At 30.7% G+C, this 21,828-nt stretch overlaps 1 protein-coding gene across 11 annotated transcripts in view; it reads right to left on the reverse strand.

Annotated features, from left to right (window-relative positions):
- LOC143064830 (solute carrier family 4 member 11-like) overlaps positions 1-21,828 on the reverse strand; it is an 83,201-nt gene that overhangs the window by 29,172 nt on the left and 32,201 nt on the right. For 9 of the 11 annotated variants that reach the window (XM_076237997.1, XM_076238006.1, XM_076238015.1 and 6 more), the window contains 3 exons: positions 9,945-9,982; positions 7,914-8,124; positions 3,866-3,886 (listed from right to left, as the gene is read on the reverse strand). In XM_076237997.1, the coding sequence (XP_076094112.1) occupies positions 3,866-3,886; positions 7,914-8,124; positions 9,945-9,982 (270 nt within the window). Of the gene's footprint in view, positions 1-3,865; positions 3,887-7,913; positions 8,125-9,944; positions 9,983-14,371; positions 14,390-21,828 lie in introns of all 11 variants that reach the window. The other 2 variants (XM_076237974.1, XM_076237988.1) reach the window with 2 other exon arrangements.

The following is a 21,828-nucleotide window of genomic DNA, read 5'->3' on the forward strand; positions in this document are numbered from 1 at the left end:
ATTGGCTTTATAAGAATAAAGATATATATAGTTTCACTGTAAACTGAAAATTCACTTTCATGTCATCTTTTTAGCAATCTCAATTCCATTTACCATTCAATATACTCCCAAGTGTTTAATGGTTTGTTTATTATTGATTTACCATCTAACTGTATATTGAACTAATGGTCAACTGTTATTTTTCCTAACATGAAGTTTCATTTCATTATTTGAACAACACAGACTTAAACAGATTTATCTAAATTGAGCTGTAATAAACCAAATCTAAGACAATAAATTGATCACATGTAAAGCAATGTTCTACTGCTACCAAGTAGGCCTAGTCTCTGTCACACTCACGATATTATTTGATGGAATGTCTTAAGTTAAATTACTGAAATAAAAGTCAATATATCCTCAAAAGATATTTTTTCAAATCTTAAAATACTTTAGAATAGAAATCATATTCAAGTTAAAAGACAGAGACAATGTGTTACCCAAATGTCAGACAGGCGGCATGAAATTAAAAAAAAATCTTGCTTATTAGGTTTAAAATGTAAAATTTTATCCATCTATTGCATTCTAACAGTTGACAATTCTTAAGCAGTTGTAACAGACATATCTGACATTTCTACTTTACATTGACACTTTATGACAACTAACATAGATCATGCATATCTAAATCATTTATACAACTATTCCTGTATATTATCTAAAATATTTTCAGCTTTGCTGTTAGATACAATCCCAACGTTAAACCCATGAGCAGAACTTACTATTAACAGATTCATTCATAATCTGTGCCACCTTATTTGTTGTAAAACCTTTAGAATAGAGAAATATGTACAAGAAACTTATCTTGTCTTTAACATACTAAGGACCAAGGATTTGTATAGTATCAATATACAAATCATTGTGTTGATTGGTATCAATTTTCATGAATTGTGAAAATACAGATTTGATTTTGTGGTTTACAGTATCCAAATTAAGCATTCATACAAGCCTATAGAAAATTTGTAGTTCCTTGAACATTTAGATTTGTGGTTCACCTGAAGTATCACTATACAAATCCTTGTTCATCTTTATCCACAATCCATGAAAATTGTTATCCCATGAATTGTAATGAAGCCACAGTTACCGAGGATAGGCAATACAAATCCCTTTTCTTCCCTTATAATCTGCAGGCTCTTATGGGCCTCACTACACTACTAAATACATCTTTCTAATTTTTCCTCAGTGGTACCTAAAACTGCATGTGGATGTGAAGGATTCAAGTCTTTTCTACTGAAACCCAATTTTACTAGCTCTATACAGATTCCAAAACCTTCATGCATGACTGATGTTCATGATCAATGGTATAATGTATCAGAAACCATATACTCTTTATTGCTTTAGAACATTTCAACACATTTTCCACAGCAATTTGAACAATATGGGAATGAAAAATAAACACAAGATATTAGTAAAATTTCAGTTTTGTCATTCATACAAAATTTACTGCCATTTCAAAATCTTCCTTTTTTAAATAACTATGAATTAAGGAAAAGTGGGTATTTTATGACCAGTTGAGTTTTTCAACCACTTATATGATCATGACCATTTGCATATATATGGTCCTATCATATGCTTACGGTCAAAGTCATAAACACAATAAAACTAGAAACGTACGATCTTTAATATTGTTAATCTTATTGTGAAGATAACTTCGAGAAATATAAATGAACTTGCATGCAAGAAGTCAACTGTTTAAATAGTGGAAAAAATGTCAACAAGATAAAAATGCTTTGAATTGACATTGTGAAGGCATAAAAAACAGGTTAACCATACAAAACATCAAAGATAAAAAATATCCGTTAGTAATTTGTGTCTTTCATTTGGGAAATGAGTTGTGTGTACGTTACAGCAAAAGTTATAATTCTTCCAACGTTTATCTTTACTAAATTTAAAAAAAAATCAATTGCAGTGATATTCTTGAGAAATCATCTGTGTCCACAACGTCTTTATTGTGTTTCTTACTTACACCTTTTGGTATGTTGTTGTAAGTTATGTTTTGTTTCCTGAGCACACTTGCTTGGTTTCGTACTTGCTGAACAAAAAGCAAGCAAGTAGGATAAGTAAGCATCGATCATTGGTTAACCTTTTTCATGCATATTAAAAAAATACATATTGTCCAAAAACGTATATTGTCTACCTCTATAACAAAATGCTTGTATGATCCAACAATACACATATGGTCCAGATACTCATATGGTACAGAAACTGTAAAGGCCAATGAGATAGCAACCCAACAACAAAAATAACAAAGAGACATCTAAATGGCAACAGTCCTGCATTACTGCACATTTATAATTATATATTCCTTCACATTCCCATTCATTGTATACAGGATGAAATGCATTGTAGTGCAAGTTTTTTTTTTTTAAATTGATTGAACTTGAAGCATTTGACGAATTAAGATTTTTCAATATGACAAATTTACACAAACAAAACCTATCTGTTTTTCCTATTCCAATTTCTCATTTCCCAAATTACATTTGACGAATATATTTAGAAATCCTAGGACATGTAAAGCATCTAGACAGTATATGTTAACATCACAATGGTCAGAGTGACATACTGTCAAAACTATCTAAACCAAAAAATACTTTTTACTAGCACAAAAAGACAACGCATGTTCAAATTAAGAATAACCCAGATTCAATTTTAAAAGTATTCATACACTGAGACAATATTCTGAAGAAGAGGCAGGATTGAATGACTTCTAATGACTTCTAATCCTAGAGATACCAATTCTTTATTATAAAAATTGCCCGTTGATTTCATCAGGGTTTAAAAAAAGGAGACAAAATACCAACGAGAATGGATCAAAAACTAAGACTTGAAGAAAAGACTGACAACAATGTGATTAGGCAAAAAGACAAGTTGAAACACTAAAGAACCAATGATTAACAAGAAACATGTATGCATTAAAACAAGGGGAATTTTAGATGGTCTGGAAGGGTTATTAGATCCTGCTTCACTTGTACCTAGTTTCTACTGTTAAAATGTGTTGATTATACAAATCCTATGATAAAGACATCATAAATTAGCAGACAGGTAAATGTCTCTTGTCATACCCAAAATTAACAAATTTAATTTGTAATAAAGCCAAAGATTTAGGTTGGGATTTAATAAGGGCTGTGCTAGGGTAAAGGTTTGGGTTCACAGTAATAGTACAATAATAGGGGAATAGTACCCTGAAGTAAAAGAATGCCATTTGCATAGGTTTGATGGTGACCAGGAAAATTCTTCATTAGCATTGCACAATTTGAATGTGTACTTTGTGAATAAAAAGTTAACTTTTAGCCATTATTTACTAGCTTTCTTAAACTAAGAATCAAGTTAGCCAAACAGGTTTTTCAGTTATTACTTTGTTATGATTGGCTAGTAAAAGAATTATTACTTGTTTAATAGGCGGAGGTCTCCAACTGAATTTTTTGAGGTCTCCAACTGAATTTCAATCTCCTTTGTACACACTCAATCATTTAAGATGTAATTGTTAGTTTTTTTAAATGTGTAACATTACCATGGTGGTGCACATTATAAAGAATATATTTTATATTTCATAAACAAATAAATATGACATAACATAACCATGTGAAAATAACAAATGTTGCGTTTGGTGTAAAAAGATATTTTTCAAATTCAATGAAAAACAGATGATTTTTACATGCATAATTTGCATGTTTATATACAAGTTACTGTAAAATGTTCATCTTTCACATGTTCATTTTACAAAATGCTGTACATAAAACTAGGTAAATAAGGAGCAAAAAGGTTGACAAGGTTTGAAAATATAAAATACCAAAGGTTTCAACTAGCTTTATCTTGTATGAAACCAACCTACCTGACAAATTCTTATCATGAACTGGAACAAAACAGTACAGAAAATAAACATACTATATACTACAAAGCCAGCACCAGTTCAAACAGAATAAAAAAAGAAATGTTCAAGAGGAGGTTTATTTACCAATCACAAATGATAATAACAACTCTTACTCTACAATACTATCAACAAAAACAACAAAATATTTAAAAAACAAATACACAGAAAGATGAGAAAACCAGATGCTCCGCAGGGCACAGCTTTATACGACCGCATAGGTTGAACCCTGAACGGTTGGGGCAAGTATGGACACAACATTCAAGCTGGATTCAGCTCTAAATTTGGATTGTGATTAAATAGTTGACACAGCATAGGTTTCTGACACAGAATGATTGTGGTCTAATGAACTTAAAAACATTTTTTTGCCTTTGAGCAATTCCCTATGCTGTTGAATATTAATCCTCTCAAAAAAATGTTTGAAGAAATTTTCTTTTCATTTATGAAATCTGAAATGACAAAAATTGAACTGCCCCCCCAATTTTTTTTTCACATCCCCCTTTCCCTTATTCCAAAACTGATCTCAATTCAAATTTCTCATGGAGTTTGCATAAATAACTACTCATTTAAATACATCATAAAATATTAAAATGTAAACAAGAATGTGTCCAAAGTACACGGATGCCCCATTCGCACTATCCTTTTCCATGTTCCATGGACCGTGAAATTGGGTAATAATCTAATTTTGCATTAAAATTAGAAAGATTATACTATAGAGAACATTATTACCCAATTTTGCATTAAAATTAGAAAGATTATACTATAGAGAACATTATTACCCAATTTTGCATTAAAATTAGAAAGATTATACTATAGAGAACATTATTACCCAATTTTGCATTAAAATTAGAAAGATTATACTATAGAGAACATATGTACCAAGTTTCAAGTTGATTGGACTTTAATTTCATCAAAAACTACCTTGACCAAAAACTTTAACCTGAAACTCCCACTTTCATTTTCTATGTTCAGTGGACCATGAAATTGGGGTCAAAAGTCTAATTTGGCTTTAAAATTAGAAAGATCATATCATAAGCAACTAGTGTACTAAGTTTCAAGTTGATTGGACTTCAGCTTCATCAAAAACTACCTTGACCAAAAACTTTAACCTGAACGGACACACAGATGGACGAACGGACAAACGAACGGAGCCACAGACCAGAAAACATAATGCCCCTCTACTATCGTAGGTGGGGCATAAAAGAGTGCTTGTAATCACTGAATGGTAAAGATTGTTTTAATTTATTAGTTGGTAGTAAAAGTGAATATACATTGTATATTGTATAAATTAAATAGGATTTAAGTTGATTCAACAACTTTATGGACGAAGAAAGATAACTCCAATTTTTCATAAAAACTGTGCAATTGAAAATTTCTTGCTATTGCATAATATTGTGCAATTAGATATTTCTTGCTATTGCACAATACTGTGCAATTGAAGATTTCTTGCTATTGCCCAATACTGTGCAATTGAATATTTCTTGCTATTGCGGAATACTGTGCAATTAAAATTTTCTTGCTATTGCACAATACTTAATATAATAATTTTGGACCCCGATTTAAACCAACTTGAAAACTGGGCCCATAATCAAAAATCTAAGTACATGTTTAGATTCAGCATATCAAAGAACCCCAAGAATTCAATTATTGTTAAAATAAAGCTAAGTTTAACTTTGGACCCTTTGGACCTTAATGTAGACCAATTTGAAAATAGGACCAAAACTTAAGAATCTGAATACACGTTTAGATTTGGCATATCAAAGAACCCCAATAATTCATTTTTTGATGAAATCAAACAAAAAGTTTGATTTTGGACCCTTTTGGACCCTTTTGGACCCTAATTTGGTGGGACCAAAACTCCTAAAATCAATCCAAACCTTTCTTTTGTGGTCATAAAACTTGTGTTAAAATTTCATAGATTTCTATTAACTTATACTAAAGTGATTGTGCAAAAACCAAGAAAAATGCTTATTTGGACCCTATTTGGCCCCTAATTTGGTGGGACCAAAACTCCTAAAATCAATCCAAACCTTTCTTTTGTGGTCATAAAACTTGTGTTAAAATTTCATAGATTTCTATTAACTTATACTAAAGTGATTGTGCAAAAACCAAGAAAAATGCTTATTTGGACCCTATTTGGCCCCTAATTCCTAAACTGTTGGGACCAAAACACCCAAAATCAATCCCAACCTTCCTTTTATCATCATAAACCTTGTGTTTAAATTTCATAGATTTCAATTTACTTTTACTAAAGAAAGAGTGCAAAAACCTAATGTCCTCAGACGAAGAGGATGACGACGACGACGCCAACGTGATATCAATATATGACCAAAAATTTTCAATTTTTTCGGTAATATAAAAAACAAAATCAAAAAGTAAGAATATGAATTACATACAATCATTAAGGTGTTAGCTGGTTTGGGTGTTTCTAATTTACATAAAGTTATTATGATTATTGTAAAATACTTCAATGTCTTAGGAAGGATAAGGGGGTGGGGGGGGGGGGGGGGGTTCTTTCTGCAAATTGACCTTATGTGAAGGAAAAAAGCTAAAAAAGGCCAAATATCCAATTACATTTGATGGCATCTTTGTATAAAATTAATAATAAAAACAAAGATGCATGGCACACTTTGGTGGTAAAAAAATTATTATGTGTTAACTTTTGCTTTATTGATTTACAGATTATTCAACAAATCAAGGTTCAGCGAGCAAATAGTTGTTAAAACTGGTAATGTCATTTTTAATTCATTATTTTATTACTATAAATCGAGCTAACCTGTTGATGAGCATAGTATATAAAAACCCATTAACCTTATATGTAGTACTGTAGACTATTAGAGATTAAGCTATGCTAGGTTGAAATGTTTTGGAATATAGAACCAAGGGAGAAACACATCTGAATCAATTCATACAACTGCTGAAATATTAAAAAAACAATTTTCTCTTAATGACAATTTCTGACAAAAATATAAATAGCAGTCTTAATGACTGGGAAGGATATGACATATACTACATTAATTTACAATAATCTCGTTTATCAAAAAGGACCACTACAATTTTTTATGGTATTGATTATTGAATTGTCTCTGCTGTGATTGAGAGATATGGCAGTTTTATCTAAATTTTCAGAGGGAACTTAAAACAGTTATTAAATTATCCCTTCATTACAACATGTAATTACTTTGATACTGGCTTTGTTATTGATCTGTTGGGGGTGGCATAATAAAATCAGTTAAACAATTTACATCTAAAGTGCTTCTTTAAAAAATTTATCACAGTTATTTTCTCAGCAGATACTTTAATATTATTGGATTAGAATTGTTTTTAAGATAGATTTTATAAACAAACATCCACTTAATTTCATTCCTTTTTTAATGTTTTAAATGATATTGTTAGGACCCATCAGAAATAAAATTCTAATTTGTAATAATTCAATATAGTTATGACTATGTCATTTTAAAAACTGATAAAATCGTTAATATAAAGATGGATTTTTTTCCACATTTTCAGATGGTGTAATTTCACAATTCATTAAGAGTGAAGGCATTCATATAAATAAATAAAAAACATAAAAAAGAGAGAAATTTCAGAATTTCTAATAACAGCTAAATAAGCTTTCCCCTACTTTATCTATAGTACCTAAGTAACTTTTGGGTTGGGAGGGAAAGTGACCTGCAAAAAAACAACAAAGGATCACTTGAGAATTTATAAATGGATATGGTAAGCATCTGTGAATGTCTTATATGAAAAGCAATCTCCTAATTTTCAAGTACACTGCTTTATGTTAGTACTGCAAATGGTTTTACACATGTTTTATTAATAAATTTTAACAGTTGCAATAGTTTTGAAGGGTTTTCAGGTGTTTCAATAATTCAAAGTGTAAACTGCAGTCTCAAGCAGATTCCAATGTTAGTTGGATGATCTACAAATACTGCCTAATCTTCCAGGAAGGTTAAAAGAAGTTACCAGTATTATATATTAATGCTTTCCATGATCTACTCTATGGTATTACCTGAATCTTGTGTAAAAATAGCATGTCTTGCTTCCTCTAAAGTGAACTCTGACCCGTCATCGGAATTCTCATGTAGCTTTTTCAACATTGCATTTATGATTTCTGTTAAACCAGATTCTTGTAGATTTAATAGTAACAGTGTACTATTAAGGAAGTCTTCAACATCTTTGTATGCTCGTATTTCTGCGTGGAAATCTTTCATGGGAATTTTCTGAAAGAAGACAAATTGAACAATTATAAAAGTGACAATAAAATATCCGAGCAGTATTTCCCACATGTACCTGACTAAACTTGTTGCATAATCTGTGAGAGGCCAAACTAATGCAATGACATAATCAAAAAGAATTCAAAGAAACAAGTTCATATGGATTCCTTGAAGCTAAATTGCTTACATCCACTTTATTTGTACTTTAGAGATTAGTTGTCTCTTTTGGGTTGAGGAAAATTTGCATGTTCGTTGATATTTGATTTCGTGGTTTTGGCAAAGTCTGCACTCAAGTAACTTTTAAATTCATGGTTCCCCTGTACCCACGAAATCCATGAAAATTGGTATCCAACGAATATTAATGAATCCAAAGTACTGTATATATCATTATTTTTTAATTGTTGTTTACATCATACCTGCAAGTTTTGATTGGGTAAAAAGGTGAAACCTGAGTGAACCCAAATCTTTAGCTTGAAAACTGGCTTTCCTAATAAAGTTAGATCAAACAAAAGTTCCTTGCCATGAGCAGGGTTCACAACTACTGAGGCCTCTAAATATTTAAACAAAATAATGTGTTTTTTATTATTATAAATTAGAGCAAGGTGACATCTGTGTACCAAATCAACATTGAAATGATATAATTATCACATTTTTGTCAATTTTCAGATAATTCTAAATTGAAAATCTTTAAAATTAGCTATACTATAGTTTCAATAATCAATTAATTACTGAATTTTCAATGTGTGTGCATTATTTCTGTACATGTACAAAGTAAGGTAATTTGATCTTTCATTGTTTGCTAGTTCTTCTTTATAACAGTTGATAATCGATTGTTTTTCTGTTGCTGTTAAACCAAAGGATGTCTATCTATTCTAGAAGTCTTATACTGTCATTGTTTCATAATGTCACAAATCTCATAGATAAATTGTCATCCAAAAAAAGCATGAAACATTTGCCACTGGACATAAAACAAACCCAATTTAGTCAATCTTCAGTTGAATATTTGCAAAACCATGAAATCTCTAAGAACATTTTTTTTTTATTTTAAGGATGTGTATGGCCTCGATACAAACAAAAATGATCAATAAAACCACAAGGAAAACTATCAACAATAATGACCATTCCCAAAGACCATCATGGCTGAATTCAAGCTTATTTAATCTTCAATGCTACGTAATTAGTGATAGAAAACAAATACAAAATGTAATTTCATCAATGGAGATAGTCACAAATGAATCATAAACAAAACAAAAATTATAGTGCTTCTTCAATATTTCTATTCTGCAAATAGAAGAAAATTATATCAATTCATATTTTATCCAGAAGGGACTATAACATTGTATATTAAGAGCGAGACAGGAAGCTAGTCATCCTTGTATTGCTAATCCCTTTATAATGATACATAATGCTGGTCAGAAACCAATAGAAACACTATCAATTATAGAAGTCAACAGTAAACCAGCAAAGCTTTTATGTTTCCTTTATCAAACCCTTATATAACCGTCATCCTTGGAAATGGAGAAAACTGAGCTTATTATAGTGACCTATTAATACAGGTTCAAAATGCACGCCATAGGTATCACTACAGCAGGACAATGACAAGACTGAATTTTTTCGTTCAAGACAGTGACCGGTATAGAAGGATTCCGTAATCTTTGGTTTTCTAACTGTGCTTAAGACCCATTGGATGCCTTCACTGCTTCAGCTGTTTTCTGCTCTTTTGTCTGGTTGTCTCTTTGACTAATTTCCTATTTTCATTCTCAAATTTATTTGTAGCATAGATATTTTCATATACATTTGTAGCACCAACTACTATATTTACTTACCTCAAAACAACCATGCATTAAAGATATCTCCTCATCATCTGTCAAAAGAAAGAACATTTTTACATCAATATATTATAAGTTTGACATAAAGGGGCAAAAGCAAAAAGGGAACTGAACATTTCATTGTCCATTGATGAATAATACACCAAGGACATCAACATAAGGAATAATCCAGCATTCAAGAAAGATGTCTTTTACCATCCAATAAATGTTATAGAATCACTAATTAGATTTCATGTACTGCATACAATCAGACTTAGACTAAGAAATATACATTGGCTTTAAGAGTTTTATTTGGTTATACAATGAATTTGATGGTTCAATTATTGTGAACATTGTTGTCCTTTGCAGACTTTCTATTTTGCGTCAGGTTACGTGTTTCAATGAAATAAATAAAAACTATACATAATAAGCTTATCTCAATAAGTCCTTATAAAGATGGATGACTTCCTTGTCTGCAGTACAAAAACATGAAAAGGTTTAGTGTACAATCTAAAAACGGATGGGTTTTCTCTCTATTGATTCACAAACAGCACCTACACTCAGACAAGGAATTAGAGATACAAAACAGATTAAAACACATAAAGTTTTATTCTAATGCCTTTTCACAAAAAAGAAAATGGAAAATAAAGAGCTTACGTTCATCTAGAGAGCTTAGAAAACCTAAAAAATCATAACCCTGTCTAGAGACCTTCACACATAATGGCTTTACATTAATTATTGGTGTGGTACTATGTTGAATGCATTCTTCCATTACTTAAGGTGGTATGGGTGTCTAAATAATAAATTATAAAATTTGTTCATAATTTGTCAAAATGTATTTTTTATCGATATATGTTCAAAAATATAATAAAAATGATAGGTCACCGAGCATTTTCTCAAGCTACAGGTTGTGACTAAATGACACAGTTAGTATGGATTATACAGGAAAAAACATCATTATGTGATTAAAAGCTAAACTAAATGATAGAATTGTAAAATAAAATACGAGAAGACAGCTTTTTAAATGAAAATTAACATTAATTATCTGCATTCCTGCATCAAATTTTGCTAACTTGATTGAAAATCTGGACCTTAGGTTCTCTGTTTTTACTATCCAACATGGCAAAAGACACCCATACCACCTTAAACATCAAAATTTCAAAAAGTGTTGACACAGAGATATGTCAATAGACCGTGACTTAGGATGTGCATGAGGCCATATAATCCTGCTGGAAATGAGATCTGCCAATGCTGATACAACTGCAGATCTAATATTCCCTTGCTGATGCAACCAGAAACAGCACTCTAAGTCTCGCCTATGCGACTTTGTTGAAGCAATTAAAATCTAGTTTTTTTTTTTTTAAATAATAATAACTATTAATTGATGAATAAACATTTGTCTATTGTTGAAGATCAGGTGTTAATCAAGATTTTTTATTTGTTAACATTACTTCCTCATCGATGTGTTTTCACCATCTCCTTTTATTCATACTATGTAAATATCAATCCATAAATATGGATAGAAATGAGATATCGAGGCAGCCAGTTAATTTTTCAATACTTAATACACGAAAAGACAATTACATTAAGTTTCCATAGATGCCAAGTTGTCACATCATTTTAACCTTAATCACCTTTTCTTCTATTATGTTGCAATTCTACTGGATGTTAAAAACTGCTGGTAATGTCTCTTGTGATTTCTTTTTCTCGTTTATTCTCAATTTCAAATATAACACCTAACTTAAGATGTGGAATATATGATACTGTTGAAGTTAAAGCTTTTTTCTCATTTCAAACATATTACTGACGACAAATTCTGTCAACGATGGCAATATAAATTCCAATAAGGGAGAGAAAACACCAAATTAGTCTTACAATGACAATATTAACCTCAGCACTTGCATATTTACAGCAGGAGATGGCATTAAAGAGTAAATTCTGCTTTTAGTTATGTTTTTGTAATCTGAAAATTGTGATAGGTTGAACAATAATTGTTGACTTTCGTAATAAATAGCAAGTTCTGAGAGTTCAGGGGTATAAGATATAGATCTTTTTATTTTAGAACCTTATACTGTAAATTATTGCTATTTTACATGTCTTCACCAATTTACATAAAGCAGATTTTTTCAAATTTTAGATTTAATTTTATTTATAACTTTATAAGCAGTAACAATTTCAAAGCTTAACAGTACATTGCTATATTTTTGGTCAGGTTGTTGTCTCTGCAACACATTCTCCGTTACTATTCTTTGTTCAATTTACATCAGAAACAGTGGTTAAGTTTTGGTGCACTTTTTAGATTTGGCTCTTCTTGTGTCTATCCTATGCTTCTATTTTGACATTCTCTAGTAAGTAAGATTTGGCTTTTTAAGTTCAAACCAATGTCTCAATACTGAGCCATAAGTTTGTTGAAACGTTATATGGATAAAAAGAAACTGTTAATGGTCCAAGATCACAGGTGTGATATATATAATATCTGTATAATCTGAAACCTGTCAATAATGGTGAGAATGGATGCTTTGAACAGTGTCAGAAAGGCTTTTTTCATAAAAAGAATCAATGTGTTACATAATTGCTAGCAATCTAAATTTGGATCTTCAAGTATTTCCATTCATTATCTGAAAACATGTTCCCAAATGTCAACATCTCATTATAATTTATATAAGAAAAAACTTAAAGCAAGAGTTGAAAGAGATATTTCTTATTACATTATAATTTTTTTCAAATTAACTTAATTGCACCACCTTGCAGAAAGAATATCCATTACATGGGTCTCTTACATGGTTAGTAATACTAACTAAAACAAACTATTTTCAGCATCATGGGTTAACTGCCATTTAAGTTAATATCACTCAAAATATTAGAAGTGATGATCATGAATCATAAAAAATATCAAAATTTCAATGTCATCATATTTCATATAAATATGCGTTTTCCAAGTGATGATTCAGGTCAATATAAGGAATCTCCGGTCAGAAATGTGTTTAAGGCATCATACGTTCAGAATATATGCAGAAGGTGTCATCTGGGTAGAGAATATAACATCAATAACAAATATAACAAATATAACAACTTTAAAAGGAGCCAGCTATGTGTGAAATTGGGTCATAGAGATAATCTTATTTTACAATAAAACCAGAATATATTGATAATTATCAAAGATGTGGTATGTCTATCAATACAAAGGACGTACACATGTGAAACAATAGCATGGTATTGGTAACCAGTTTTGACCTTCTCAAGTATATTGAAAATAAAACACTGGTACCACAACTAAAATTTAAAGACATTGACCTCAAATTTCTTTAAAGTACCTTGAGCATAAATATAGGTCAAGGTGGTTCAAATATTGTTGATCAATATTGTAGTTTACAAAAGAATTAAGAATTAGCATTGGTATGACATAATTAATGACTTAAAACATTGATGCAAAATCAAAAGAACAAAGGAATATCATCATGTGTAAATCTATTTGACCAAGACACACATGTGTAAATCTATTTGACCAAGACACACATGTGACTGGACATCAAAAGAACAAAGGATTATCATCATGTGTAAATCTATTTGACCAAGACACACATGTGACTGGACATCAAAAGAACAAAGGATATCATCATGTGTAAATCTATTTGACAAAGACACATGTGTGACTGGAGATCAAAAGAACAAAGGATATCATCATGTGTAAATCTATTTGACCAAGACACACATGTGACTGGACATCAAAAGAACAAAGGATATCATCATGTGTAAATCTATTTGACCAAGACACACATGTGACTGGACATCAAAAGAACAAAGGATATCATCATGTGTAAATCTATTTGACCAAGACACATATGTGACTGGACATCAATATAATGCTTATTAAGCATATTTTCTGTAGGTGATATAACATATTGAAAATTTGTATCCAATCCTTAGCAGTTTTGGGGACCATCACAGTTTATTTACTATACATGTATTTCAAATAATTGTACGGAAAACCAAAAGCTGTTTATTTACTAACAATTTGTATATACAAAAAAATACCTATACTTCTGTTCTAGCAACACAATGCAAAATTGAAAAAAAAACAACATGCTAGCCTGGTTTATCTTTCTGATGACTACCATTAATAATTAAAATGATAGATAAATGGATTGATTAAACTAATGATTATTCATTCAAACCAGGAAAATCTCATTTCAGCAGCATAACATAGTAAGAAAGCATGTGAAAAAGTGATTTCTTGTGTTACATAAAGTGCAGGGCATCATCAGTTCTGTCATGTTTCAAGATAATAACACAAGATTTATGCGTTTTGGCTGTACTTGTTTTGCAAAATTTATCATATTTTCATTATGGTTTCAGAAAATTGGCATAAATCTTTCCCCATCTTATGCATAATTTTTCTCAAAACATGACAGTTCTGCATTGTGTAGCTTCTAATATGCATGTACCTTTTATAATTAGTTTTTCTGAAAAAATCAAAAAAGTTTGAAATAAAGCATTACTGGAATTTCCATGTCATATTTGTTGCAAATCAACAAAGTGAGAGACACCATAAATAGCTGCATTTAGCAATTAATATAAATTATGCAGCTGAACGTTTCTTTTAATGATTCTTTAATAGTAAATGCAGGACATCAAAAGTTCTTTTTTCATCTGTATTTAGTGTTTATGTTTCATCTGTATTTAGTGTTTATGTTTCCTTTGACATTGACAATAACCTTGAATAAAACATCAATAGTTATACCCTTTTCAATTGGTGAAACTGACAAAATGAAATCTACTCTATTAAAGTGCTTTAAAAATGAGTTTGAGGATGTACCTTGTATTTGTTTGCAGAATTTTGCCTTTATCCAAACTGCTATATTTATGACCAGATACTTCTAGAACTGCCTACTAATTTTTTTAACAAAGAATTCTCAGTTCTGTCTACAGTATTTTAAGATAACCTTGTCTATAAACTTCCACTTTATGTAACCTCACCACAATGTGAAAAAGTCACAGTGTCAAACATAAAATAGAGAATGGAAATGGGAAATGTGTCAAAGAGACATCAACCTGACTAAAGAGCAAAAAAAAACAGCTGAAGGCCACCAATGGGTCAGAATGCATGACTTCCAATATAAAATAATGGTCAAGATAATATTCTGATGACTTCATCCCCCCAAACAAGTTAAACCATTAAGAATAATTTTCATTGCTGTTAAATAATGATACATTGTACTGGTCTGGCTGGTCGGCATAATGGTCATTTGCCGAAAAAACTTTCATATTTGTACATTTAAGTCTCAATAAAAAGTAAAAGATATGGTTTTATTGCTTATAAGACAACTTTGCACCAGAGACCAAATGACAAGAAATTAGAAACTATTGGTCAAAATTTGGCCTTCAACAATTAGCAAAACACATGAACAAGCTATAAAAAGATTCTAACATAAAAAAACAAGAAACAATGATACTGTTCATGTACAAAACAATAAATGAAAAATTAATATGAAATATAGCTACCAACGGGTATACTGGTGTGTATGTGTCAGATGGTCAATGTATAGTCCAGTCAAACTAAGTTTTAACCTCCGACTGATTGCAACAGAAAATGTTTTAGTTCTAATCTATCGCATTAAGCCCTAAATATACATAGAAAAAAGTCCAATAAAATCTAACTTGAGGAAAACTCAATTTTAATTTCCTATGTAAATTAACATTGGAAAGGGAATTACATCTATGTAATAATTATGTCATAATGAAATTATCACAATTTGAAAGAGTAATCTTTCTTCTTTCTTTTGGTACCTCATTTATATAATATAAAGAAGGATGAAATGAATTACATCAGTTTAAAGTTGTCTGATTGGGAGTGACAAAATCTTTGTATTGTGCTACCTTAAGGGGTCAACTGACCATTTTGGATCTTACTTTGCTGAACATTATTGCTGTTTACAGTTTATCTGTATCTATAATAGTATTCAAAATAATAACCAAAAACAACAAAGTTTCCTTAAAAATTACCAATTCAGGAGCAGCAACCCAACAACCAGTTGTCCAATTCACCTGAAAATTTCAGGGCAGATAGATATTGACGTGATAAACAATTTTACCGTTCATCAGATTTGCTCTAAATGCTTTGGTTTCAGAGTTATTAGCCAAAATATACATTTTACCCCCATGTTCTATTTTTAGCCATGGCAGCCATCTTGGTTGGTTTGGCAGGTCACAGGACACATTTTTTAAACTACATATCCTAATAATGATTGTGGCCTAGTTTGGGTAAATTTGGCCCAGTAGTTTCAGAGGAGAAGATTTTTGTAAAAGTTAACGACGATGGACGACTGACGACAAGCGATGAGAAAATCTCACTTGGCCCTTTGGGCCAGTTGAGCTAAAAAAACAGAACCATTAATATGGGGCAGATAGAACAAGATGCTAGTTTAAACTGTATAACAGTAAAAAAATACACAAATAAATATAAGTAGTCCTTAGGATTATGTTTAAAAGTCTGAGTTTACTTAAGAAACTTAAATGCTTATTCCAGAATTAAACAAAACAAGGGATTTTAAACGATTCAGTTTCGTAGATATTCAAATAAAATAATTAGCTGTGTACGTACAGTATGATGAAATTTGTCATGAAATATATTTCACTCAGCAGAATTATTTTCTGAATTTCAGTGTCATATCATAAAAACAGCAAGAATTTAACTCAGCGAAAGTAAGAATTTGAAAACTAATTTAAAAGAAAAAGGATAATATATATATATATTTGTATATAAAAAAAAAATATTGTTGTAGATACAAATAGGTGAGAGAAAAAAAAGAAAACCAAAATACAGATAGTAAATTAACCAGACAAATCAAAACAATAAACTATACCTTTAGACGTTTTATCACTTATAATTTGAACAGAATTCTTGCAATCTTGACTAGAATTATCCTTTAAAATAGATCCATATTCAGATAGTTCTAAATCTGAAGTTTGACCATTGTCACCACTAAACATCTTTCATGAAATAACTCCCAGACAGGTGTCAAGTTTAACACCTTGTTAGAAGAAACTAGAATAACACATATACTGGTATTTGCTTACAACAGTTCAGTTTAGTTATGTTTCAATTTCTGCATCAATGTCCTTATAAGTATTGTGTCATAAAAAATCAATGGAAAATTCTCTAAAAGACAAATCACGGTTGTAATTAATAGAAACCGTTTTTTTAGCATCTTCATCAATATACTGTAAATGTTTGCTGTAAAAATGTATCCATATCTTTAATTGACATAATAAATTAATTAACTTTTAGATTTTTCAGTAATTTGTTGTCACATTTCATTGGTATATATGGAAGCCATGTTAAATTGTCTATAACATAGGATTTACTGTTAAACTGTCTATATCATAGGATTTACTGTTAAACTGTCTATATCATAGGATTTACTGTTAAACTGTCTATATCATAGGATTTACTGTTAAACTGTCTATAACATAGTCATAGGATTTACTGTTAAACTGTCTATATCATAGGATTTACTGTCAAACTGTCTATATCATAGGATTTACTGTTAAACTGTCTATATCATAGGATTTACTGTTAAACTGTCTATATCATAGGATTTACTGTCAAACTGTCTATATCATAGGATTTACTGTTAAACTGTCTATATCATAGGATTTACTGTTAAACTGTCTATATCATAGGATTTACTGTCAAATGGCAACTGTCAATTAGAAACAGAATACATTCCCCTATTAATATACTTAATCTATATTAGTGATATTTCTTTTTTTAGGTGTGATTACGAAATGTGGCATTTTATAAAAGAAGCAACTTATTCACAAGTGTACAATGTATGGCTGATAATTTCTTCCAAGCAAATTTTGATGCAATGAAGAAGTCGCTTAAACCTTCTATTGGGGGCAATTTCTTGCATGTTTGTAATTTATCTTAATTGTTACAGAAACTAAGCATCAAGACTGAATAATCCAAGTGTATTTTTCGATCAAAGGTTATAAGCATTATTAACACTAGAACACACCCGTGATATCGCAGGTCCGTGACTGAATTAAAGTATATAACTATGCGCAAGCCTTATTTTAGTATTAGTATTGTCATTTGATAAAGTCATGCCGATTATAAGATACACAGTTTTCTCCGCTTTCAAATCTTTCTGTTTGAACCCGTCGAACTGGAACTTATATCAATTATTGATAATATTAATTATTTGGAAAACAAAAGGTCCTGGAATGGAGTACTTTTTAATCAACAGCATTGTCCTATATTAGTCATAAATAAAGTTGAATTCTTTGATTCGCTGTTTTACGTCATGCATGCTAACAAATTGAAAACTGTACCTATACGCCTTATTTTAGTCCAGATTGTTAGTATTCGTATTGTTATCTTAGAAAGTTTAACTGATTAAAATACTACAATAGGTAACAATTTGACAATTAAGTAGTGTCAACCCTGTGATTATGACCCGTGTAATACTATATAGCATATTTATCCTGAATACACCGTTTGGTGGTGCGCCTGTCAGATGCGGAACGTACAGATAAGGTAATCGGTAACAGGTGAATATACTATTGGTATCGGTATCGGACTCGACCCGGAACTTCTTAATTATTGGCAATATTAATTACGTGGAAAACAAAAGGGCCTGGAGTGGTGTAATTTTTAATCTACACCTTTGTACTATATTAGTTATATATAATGTTGAATTTTTTTATTCGTCGTTTTTACGTGATGACGGCTGACAAATTAGACCTCGTAATTTTAGTATTATAGATGCAATGCTATACTAACAGGAAGTAGTAGCTACCTATGTTGCTTCATATAGGCAACTCAATTGATAAAAAAAAAGGGTCAAATAATTTTCTTATAAGAGTACAAGTTTGTAAGCTGTTGTTTTTGCATCCATTATTTTAAATTGATTAATGTATAGCGTCAATGGCTGTTTTATTTTTTTATACAATATTTTCAATATATATATTCCCTAAAGATTTCATGTAAACACATCTTTGTGCCCTCTTACCCCTAATCCTATCCTAAAACCCCAAAATCCCTCCTACTGAGCACTCATGACGAAATAGGTAAAAAAAAGACTTTTCTATACATTAAGCAATTCAACTTAAGAGAATTCCTAATGCTTTTATAACAGAACCAAGAATTGCAATAGGCTGTAGTAGCCATGCTTTTTCATTAGATAATTATTCCATGAGTCTCTATAAACAGAGTTCCTAGCAACTTTAAAAATGCAATGATAATTATACTAAAAGGGGCATTAATTCTAGTGCATAACAACACTTTTGATGTATGAAATTTCACCCTTGAGAGAACAAAGATTTAAAAGTTTTGTTAGGTAATATAAGCTATAATTGACTAAAAAGTACATTAGAAAGCAAAATTTCTATCAAGAACAATGTTTTATCATAAGTTATCTTGCATTCATGCAATCGATGCTTTGTAGATAGAAAAATCTTATAACAAACAATTCATTACTCATACAAGGAAAAACAGATCTATTAATTATCTAGTTTAAAATGCAAATTGCTAATAGAGGAATAAAACAGACATTAATGCATAGTTTTGCTATAATAGTAATGCTTTGATGACAATCGCAGCTCTACAACAAAAACAATTCAATGGAAGAATGGTATAAATTGCATGTAATGAGAGTGAAAGGAAGTAATATCAAGTCAAATTAAACTTAATATAGAGAAGCATCTGCCCTAAAGCTTTAAAAATACCCATAGTATCATAGTATATTACACAGGAGGAATTCACAATTTTTCCAGTATTCTGAAAAATCTGATATAATTTTCCCAATAGAATCTGTCAGTTTTTAATGTTTAAAAGAGTTGACATGATTCTGAGTAATTTTTTTTCCTTGATTTAATTGATTTAATTTTACTTTTAGGTTTGGAAATCAAGTAACGGTTAAACCAGAATGCAGTTTTGTTCAAACTAGAAAAGAGAAAGCAACTCAGAAGGTTATACCAATACATGCTTAATTTTTTAATTTCAGCTATTATTTTAATACCAGTAAAAAATATCTATAAAAAAGACTATGCATCCATTGGATAACATTTCACACTTCAATAGACTATCACATTTCCATGCTTCAGAGCACCCAGTAAACAGTAAAAACCTTATTAGGGCATATATTTCACGTACTTGGTTTAAAGATGATGTGACCACAACAACATGGTAACCTACCTAAAACCCAAAACTTAACCTGATACAGGATTGAAAGTCCAACTATATGTCTCCATTCAAATGCATTTGATAATCCCAAAAAAAGGGGGTCAAATCCCAAGAACCCCGTCCCCCTGAATCTGCCACTGTTACCATAGAAAATTTTATGTACAATACATGTATATGTAATTTATCAGGTTCAAGCATTCTTATTGATTAATTGAGGACAGTATTGGAAAAAGTTTTAAATTAAAACCAAATAGCTTTGGCATGTTTGAAATATGAAACCATCTAAAAATATTTACTGATAACCTTTTCAATAATTCACATATAATATACAGAAACAAGTACAGTACATGTTTATCCATTTCTAAAATCTGCTCAAATTGAAAAGAATCTATCAAAATGTAGTTCTTTTAAATTTAAAAAGGATTTATTTATGTAAAGTTGGGCATATTCACATGCAACGCCTATGTAATGTTCTTTTCTCTTCTCAATTTATCCTGAATACCTTATTGTTGATAGAAAATGTAAAAAACAGGTTTTGCAAAAATAGAATGCATTGATCTCTCTATATGTGGATCCTGAAACATATTAACTCCTACGATCATTAAATTAGTATTCACCTATATAAATACAGCTCATTAAACTCATTCAGGCTTCAAAATTTCCTTCCTACTAGCTCTAATTATAACATAAAATTAACCAAAATATGACATTGTTGATAATTGATTGTTTATGATATGGGTGATTATTGTGCAAAAAGGTAAATTCTGAAATATCAAAGGGTACCAAAATATACTTTAAGGAGATAAAGAGTATGAAGTAAGTGATAAAGAAGAAGGTCTTAGTTTAGATTTATTTCATTCTATAAATATAAATACCAATTATATATACTTAGTCAGAAGGCGGGGTCAGGAAACACTTTCATGGAAATTTAAATGATAATGCCTGATATTGTTCTTTTTAAACATGACCTTACATCATTTCAGTATACCCAGGCAGTGCTAGAAATTTTCCAGGAAACCAATTAGCTTTTCAACAATATTAATTGCTCTTACTGACATTACATCCCAGCTCCTTTGTTCTAACAGGGGTGATCTGAGCCAGATCACCCTACCAGATCACCCCAGTTTGAGTTTCTTTGTTATGCATGCTTTCCTTTGTTCTGTAGCATTTTGGCGGGAATGTCAAATCCACTATAAAACTTAATTAAATATACAAATATACGGAAAAGACTATCTATCAAAATTCACGTAGAAAAAAATCCAGTGTATATGCTGGGATTCGAACTCAAGACCTTTAGTATATCAAGCCACGACACAACCACTACACCAGGAGGACTGGATACGAACTATCAGTAATTTAACATACTTAAAGGAAGCAAGATATTTTTATAAGTGGGGCGAGTTGGCAGACCTTTATTCAGTGGGGTTTAAACCCTTTTCGTTAATAAGTGAGTTGTAAGTGATTGTTTAGTTTGATTTTATACTTTTTTCAAAAGTGGGGCGAGTCGGTAAACAAGAGTGGGGCGATTTTTTTCATAAAGTGGCGATATAGGTTGGGCCGATTGGCCAGTGGGGCGAAATGACATTGTTTGATATCTACTCATCGTGTTCGGGGGTCAAAAAGGGTATAAATCATATAGTAATGTATAAAGTATATTATAATGGTTGTGTGGCGTTCTAAACTAGATTTTATGAATTGTAAATGGTTTTTCGT

Source organism: Mytilus galloprovincialis, chromosome 1 (genome assembly GCF_965363235.1).
Source record: "Mytilus galloprovincialis chromosome 1, xbMytGall1.hap1.1, whole genome shotgun sequence".
NCBI classification, from domain to species: Eukaryota; Metazoa; Mollusca; class Bivalvia; order Mytilida; family Mytilidae; genus Mytilus; species Mytilus galloprovincialis.